General features: G+C 33.9%; 1 protein-coding gene across 2 annotated transcripts in view; it reads left to right on the top strand.

The window, feature by feature from the left end:
• Positions 1-7,964, top strand: part of slkb (STE20-like kinase b) — a 26,535-nt gene that overhangs the window by 1,694 nt on the left and 16,877 nt on the right. For both annotated transcript variants that reach the window (XM_016470228.1, XM_016470218.1), the window contains exon 2: positions 926-1,090. In XM_016470228.1, coding sequence (XP_016325714.1) covers positions 926-1,090 — 165 coding nt within the window. The remainder of the gene's footprint in view (positions 1-925; positions 1,091-7,964) is intronic.

Here is a 7,964-nt window from a genome sequence, read left to right as displayed (position 1 = left end):
AATAGAGACTGGAAATTTTTTTTTTTTTTTTTTTTTACAAAATATTTGCTTAAATTAGAAACACTTGATTTTTTTTTTTATAATTTTAACTCACTTTCAATACTATTACTATTTTTTTGTCATTGTTGTATTCATTTATATTTTATGAAAAATGTGTATTTGCATTACAAATTGTATATGTATTATTTTTTTTTTATTGAATGTAAGTTTTACATGGTCAAAGTTTGAATTCGAAAAATGAAATGTCTTGATAACATGTCAAATACATCAAAAGCAACTTCTTCACACATAATGGCAAAATGCAATCAAAAACCACTGCACATTCACAATCATCCTGCAATAAACAGCAGACTTTGACCTGGTTAATTTTTCACTACTGAATCACGTTAGCTTCTAAATACTTTAGATAACCACTCACTTACAGAAGCCGTACATTGGATCGAATTGTTCTGTGACCTTCATTGCTCTGCACTGCAGAAAGACTCATTACTGTGAATGACACTGAATAGGATTTCTGTTGAAGGGTGTACTGCGTCACGCTGACTGCATGAGTCTAATTAATAGTTTTTTTCCTCCAAAGTGCTTGTTTTGCTAGTTATTAAAAGAGATCTACACATAGTCTACACATGTATTTTTGTATGTCATGCCTCAAACATTTATGTCTGATTCATCAGGTAGTTTAACATCAGAATGTGTACAATAAACAATAACATAATAAAAATAAACATAGTTTACTACCATTAATACAGATTTTCATTCTCATCACTAACAAAATATTCGTTGAAATGCCTGCCAACCAGTCTTGCTCTTTTTTTAATGTTATATTGTACACACACCCTAAAAATGGTTTACTTGTATGATACATTTTTTAGTGGGCTATGTATAAATAAACTTATTATTGAAATATAATTTTCTTTTTATTCAGGCTCAAAACAAGCAGACAGGCATTTTTGCTGCTGCAAAGGTGATTGACACCAAAACTGAAGATGAGCTGGAGGACTACATGGTGGAGATCGACATCTTGGCATCATGTGATCATCACAATATTGTCAAGCTGCTTGACGCGTTTTACTACGAGAGCAAACTGTGGGTGAGTGTGGATTTAGTTTATGTTTCATTGTTTCCTTGTTACACAGATTTTGTTTTGATTGTGTTTTCCACAGCAATAGTTTGAAATCTTACTTTTAAAAAAGATTATTAGGCCCATCTTGTTTAATGTTAATCTGCTTCATATTGCATGGTGACTAGATCATCATCACCCTTGTTTTCTACAAGAAAAGACATTGGACAAAGGAATAGGAGACAATCCTGCTTGCTTTCTTGTAGACTCGAGCCATTTCCTTCCGACGCAGTGGAAGGTTACAACAAGGTTGAAGTGGCCTCAGACAGCTTTCAGGTCACTTCAGTCCAGCTTCACTTCAGTATGGTCTTTAGAAACTTGGAGGTTCAAATAATAAGAACATGCACTAATTTTTATCCTTCATTTTGGCTCTGTCCCAAATGGCACACTTCATGTGCACTTTCGGTCTTGAGGACTTACAATGGCCACTACGTGCGCGTGTCCGCTAAGTCCACGAGACCATAGCACTTTCGGTCTTGAGGACTTACAATGGCCACTACGTGCGCGTGTACGCTAAGTCCACAAGACCATAGGGCAGGGTTCCTCAAATCTTGTGGACTGCACAACTCTGTGCGCTGCAGAGTTTAGCTCCAACCCTGATCAAACTCACCTACCTGTGATTTTCTAATGATCCTGAAGACATTGATTAGCATGCTCAGGTGTGTTTGATTAGGGTTAGAGCTAAACTCAGCTGGAAAGTGGATCTCTTTTCCAGATTTGAGGATCCCTGCCGTAGGGTTTCCCATTTGTCATTTTAGCTTTAAGAAGGGTGCTCACGAGCGCCCCCTTTGTGGCCGCTATGCGCCCTCGATCCACACTTCAATCCGCAAGCCTGCGAGCTACGCAGCCGACTTCTACTCGGCAGTCAAAGCGGCATTACGTCACGAAAGTGTGGACTCAGGAAGACCGTGAGGATTTAGGGTGCCATTTGGGACAGGGCCTTTGAAATCAGAAGTTTAAAAATAATTAGAATTTCTTTATTATATTTAAAAACATTTTAAATTGACAGTAATGAGCCCAAACTTTTTTTATTTTATTTTATTTTATTTTATTTTATTTTGGGGAGGGTAGTTCCTATTTATTGTCAATGATTATTCTTATTGCTGTTATAAGTATTTTTACAGTATTATCATAAATGCGGTAATACGTAAAAAAAATCATGATAAATGAATGGCAGTACAAAAATACTATCTTGATGTGTGTGCATGTGTACACACTACTATTCAAAAGTTTGGGGTTGGTCAGAATCTTTTAAATGTTTTTGAAAGAAGTCTCATGCTCACCTGGGGTGCATTTATTTGATCAAAAATACAATAAAAACAGTAACATTGAAAAATTAGGACATTTTGTAATAAAATTATTACTATTTTTATTCATTTTAAAAATGTCATTTATTCCTGTGTTGGTTCAGCTGATTTTCAGCATCATTACTCCAGTCTTCAGTGTCACATGATCCTTCAGAAATTATTCTAATATGCTAGAAACATTTCTGATTATTATCAGCTGTTGTGCTGCTTAACATTTGTCGAAACCATGATTTTTTTCAGGTTTTGATGAATAGAAAGCTCAAAAGAACAGCATTTATTTGAAACATCAAATAATATCAAATACATTTAAAGTGTCATTGCTACAAAAAAAAGTGTTAATTTCTTGGAAAAAAATCTTATTGATGCCAAACTTTTGAATGGTAGTGTAATATACTGGGACTGCAAAACGATTAATCATGATTAATCACATTCAAAATAAAAGTTTATGTTCACATACTATATGTGTGTGTACTGTGTACATTTATTATGCATATATAATTTTTTTTATATATATTTATATGTATATATATATTTATACTTGTATCTAATATATATTATATATAAATCTAACATATTTTTCCTTAATATGTATGTGTGTGTATTTATATATACTTAATAAATATACACAGTACTCACACATATATTATGTGAACATAAACTTTTATTTTGAATGTGATTAATCATTTTGCAGCCCTATAATACACAATTTAAATGATTTTTCTAGTGCTTAATTGACAGTGTCATACTGCCAAACATTTTAAGGGCCGTCAAATTATTTTAGTTTGATTTGAAAGTGAATATGACCTGGACATGGTCTTCAGATGTTTCATGAGATTTACCAGAAAAGCAAGTCTAGAATCAAAGTCAAAGCATTTTCTCACAGTGAGCTCAGGCATTGTTAGTTTACCTCTCCTCTCAGTCAGTGCCTGTTTTCTTCATCTGCCTCATTGTGCACTGAACAGTATGTACTGGGAGAGGTGTGCATATTTTACTCTGATCCTGCTGTACACCAGGAAATGGACTGATATTAACCTATATCCGTATGAAGATATAGGAGGGCTTTGATTTAGCTGTGATTCAAGGAATGTTTGAACTGGATTATTCATCAGCCATTTAGAGCTTAAAGGAACACACCACTATTTTTGAAAATAGGCTGCGCAATGATATTACGCAGCGCCTGAAAGTTGAGTTTTGCTAGGTAACTTCCAATAAGCCTATTTTCAGGCACTGCGTAATATTGTGCCTGCTGCACCCATGGTACGGCAGCAAAGTTCCTTGATTATTACGCTGGAATGAGCGTATAGTTCCTAGACATACCGGCCTAGGAAATCGAAATTTTTCATTTTCCGTCGGTCTTAGTACACGATGTAACTACAGAAGAGTCAAGTTTTAAATAGGAAAACTATAGAAACTCTTTGGTCATTTTTGAGCGAGATGCTAACGGTCTAATCAGATTCAATGATCTATGCTAAGCTACAGCTAAAAGTGCTACCGCCAGACCCGGAGATCGGCTGAATGGATTCGAAAATGGTAAAACTCAACTGTTTAACTCTAGGGGAGTTGGAAAATGAGCCTATTTTCAAAAATAGTGGAGTGTTCCTTATTAAGCAGCATAAATAACACATCGGCATTAATAAATCTGTTCAGTATTCCGTGTGAAGTAATGCCCTCTAAATTTGATTATAGATAACATCAATTTCAGATGCCACTTGGTTTGATATTTTGCAATCTGCAATGACATTTAGAAATTTTTAAGTGTCCACATACAAATTAAGGCCTTTCAATGTGGTATAACTGAGGCTTAATAGTGCATTCTGTTATCCAGACAGTCCTATATTTCCAAAGTTGTAAAAGAAGTCTCATCTTGTGCTTTGAGTATGGCCATTGTCGTTCTGAGACTGAATGACCGCACTGTGTGGGCTATTGTGTTCTCATTGCTGTCAGTCTAAACCAACATCTCACCCACAATGACACAGCGCTCGAGAGAATGAATAACGCTGACTGTTCGGAGTGCTGAGGATCAGACAGTAACACTGTTTTAAAGCTTCATGTGTTTCTTAGCTGAAGCCATTTGCACATTTATTTAAAAATCTGAGCTAATTTTGGAGTCTAACATCATAAATTTATAGTCAGCAAGCAAGTAGCCTAATCCATGATTATTTAGTGTAGTAGTACATTTTTAGACTGATTCAGTCTATGATTCATGCCGATAATTCTTCTGATTCATTCAAAAGAACTGCACTGATTTATGAGTCAGTGAGGACAACACAATTTGTAAAAGCTTTGTTGATAATTTGTCAATATATTACTTGGTGGGTTCTGCGTGTTATGGAATATTATTACAATATAAAATAGCTTTTTTTCTATTTGAATGTATTTTAAAATATTATTTATTCCAGTGATGCAAAGCTGAATTTTCAGAATCATTACTCCAGTCTTCAATGTCACATGATCCTTCAGAAATCATTCTAATATGCTGATTTGATGATTGAGAAACATTTCTTATTGCAATTAATGTTGAAGACAGCTTTATTTTTGTGAAAACTTTTATTTTTTTTCTTTTAACTTTTAGGTTAAAAGAACAGCATTTGAAGTCTTTTATAGCATTATAAAGCATTATAGCATTATATCTTTTATAGCATTTTTTTACCAATTGAATGTATGGTTGGTGAATATAAAATAATTATTTCACAGATAAATAAATAGATGAATACTGACCCCAAACTTTTGAATGCTAGGTTACTTTACAATTACTTTTTTTTTCTAGTGCTATATACTATATACAGTACATGACTGTTCAAAGTTTTGGGGTCTGTATTTTTATTATGTTTTGAAAAAAGTCTTCTCCAAGGCTGTTTATTTGATTAAAAATATTGTGAAATATAGCCATTTAAAATAACTATTTTTAATTCTGAATGTCATATTGCAAAACAACTTGGCATTTTAGTGTTCTTTTATTAATAGGAAGTTCAGTTAGAACGACATTTATTTGAAATTTTATATATTATTAAATGAATATTATTCTTAAACGACATATTATTTTGAAACTTTTACATAATTTCTTTAAAAAAAAAAAACTTGACTCCAACCTATTGAACTGTATTTGACCTGTTTTTCTCTTAAGCTCCCCTAAAATATAATGTATAGTATTTGTGTTGCCACTCCTGACTTGCGATGCAGGAAGCACTGTTGTTGTTTAGTAGTGACTATGTGAGCAGTCTTTACCTAGTCTCGCGTAGCCAGACCTTCAGACTGACGGCTGAAGGTCTGGAATTCATGGCAGCTTTCATTGGCCAAGGCCCGCCCATGAGGCCGTTTGACCGACATGTCAAACAACCAATCACAGTTCGTTTCGTTCAGCATCACGTTTCGGGGCGTGGAAATGTCGCCACAATAACAGACCGGTGTGTAAAACTCTCGGATGTATTTTGGGGTCATATGATGCTGCTAAAAATAACATTATTTTGTGTATTTGGTGTAATGAAATGTGTTTATGCGGTTTAAAGTAGCTACCGCCAGACCCGGAGATCGGCTGAATGGATTCGAAAATGGTAAAACTCAACTGTTTAACTCTAGGGGAGTTGGAAAATGAGCCTATTTTCAAAAATAGTGGAGTGTTCCTTATTAAGCAGCATAAATAACACATCGGCATTAATAAATCTGTTCAGTATTCCGTGTGAAGTAATGCCCTCTAAATTTGATTATAGATAACATCAATTTCAGATGCCACTTGGTTTGATATTTTGCAATCTGCAATGACATTTAGAAATTTTTAAGTGTCCACATACAAATTAAGGCCTTTCAATGTGGTATAACTGAGGCTTAATAGTGCATTCTGTTATCCAGACAGTCCTATATTTCCAAAGTTGTAAAAGAAGTCTCATCTTGTGCTTTGAGTATGGCCATTGTCGTTCTGAGACTGAATGACCGCACTGTGTGGGCTATTGTGTTCTCATTGCTGTCAGTCTAAACCAACATCTCACCCACAATGACACAGCGCTCGAGAGAATGAATAACGCTGACTGTTCGGAGTGCTGAGGATCAGACAGTAACACTGTTTTAAAGCTTCATGTGTTTCTTAGCTGAAGCCATTTGCACATTTATTTAAAAATCTGAGCTAATTTTGGAGTCTAACATCATAAATTTATAGTCAGCAAGCAAGTAGCCTAATCCATGATTATTTAGTGTAGTAGTACATTTTTAGACTGATTCAGTCTATGATTCATGCCGATAATTCTTCTGATTCATTCAAAAGAACTGCACTGATTTATGAGTCAGTGAGGACAACACAATTTGTAAAAGCTTTGTTGATAATTTGTCAATATATTACTTGGTGGGTTCTGCGTGTTATGGAATATTATTACAATATAAAATAGCTTTTTTTCTATTTGAATGTATTTTAAAATATTATTTATTCCAGTGATGCAAAGCTGAATTTTCAGAATCATTACTCCAGTCTTCAATGTCACATGATCCTTCAGAAATCATTCTAATATGCTGATTTGATGATTGAGAAACATTTCTTATTGCAATTAATGTTGAAGACAGCTTTATTTTTGTGAAAACTTTTATTTTTTTTCTTTTAACTTTTAGGTTAAAAGAACAGCATTTGAAGTCTTTTATAGCATTATAAAGCATTATAGCATTATATCTTTTATAGCATTTTTTTACCAATTGAATGTATGGTTGGTGAATATAAAATAATTATTTCACAGATAAATAAATAGATGAATACTGACCCCAAACTTTTGAATGCTAGGTTACTTTACAATTACTTTTTTTTTCTAGTGCTATATACTATATACAGTACATGACTGTTCAAAGTTTTGGGGTCTGTATTTTTATTATGTTTTGAAAAAAGTCTTCTCCAAGGCTGTTTATTTGATTAAAAATATTGTGAAATATAGCCATTTAAAATAACTATTTTTAATTCTGAATGTCATATTGCAAAACAACTTGGCATTTTAGTGTTCTTTTATTAATAGGAAGTTCAGTTAGAACGACATTTATTTGAAATTTTATATATTATTAAATGAATATTATTCTTAAACGACATATTATTTTGAAACTTTTACATAATTTCTTTAAAAAAAAAAAACTTGACTCCAACCTATTGAACTGTATTTGACCTGTTTTTCTCTTAAGCTCCCCTAAAATATAATGTATAGTATTTGTGTTGCCACTCCTGACTTGCGATGCAGGAAGCACTGTTGTTGTTTAGTAGTGACTATGTGAGCAGTCTTTACCTAGTCTCGCGTAGCCAGACCTTCAGACTGACGGCTGAAGGTCTGGAATTCATGGCAGCTTTCATTGGCCAAGGCCCGCCCATGAGGCCGTTTGACCGACATGTCAAACAACCAATCACAGTTCGTTTCGTTCAGCATCACGTTTCGGGGCGTGGAAATGTCGCCACAATAACAGACCGGTGTGTAAAACTCTCGGATGTATTTTGGGGTCATATGATGCTGCTAAAAATAACATTATTTTGTGTATTTGGTGTAATGAAATGTGTTTATGCGGTTTAAAGTAAAAAAAAC

This window comes from Sinocyclocheilus anshuiensis, unplaced genomic scaffold (genome assembly GCF_001515605.1).
Source record: "Sinocyclocheilus anshuiensis isolate Anshui unplaced genomic scaffold, SAMN03320099.WGS_v1.1 scaffold469, whole genome shotgun sequence".
In the NCBI taxonomy this organism is placed as follows: Eukaryota; Metazoa; Chordata; class Actinopteri; order Cypriniformes; family Cyprinidae; genus Sinocyclocheilus; species Sinocyclocheilus anshuiensis.
The sequence above is the reverse complement of the archived record's forward strand: the minus strand, read 5'-3'. Positions and strand labels throughout refer to the sequence as shown.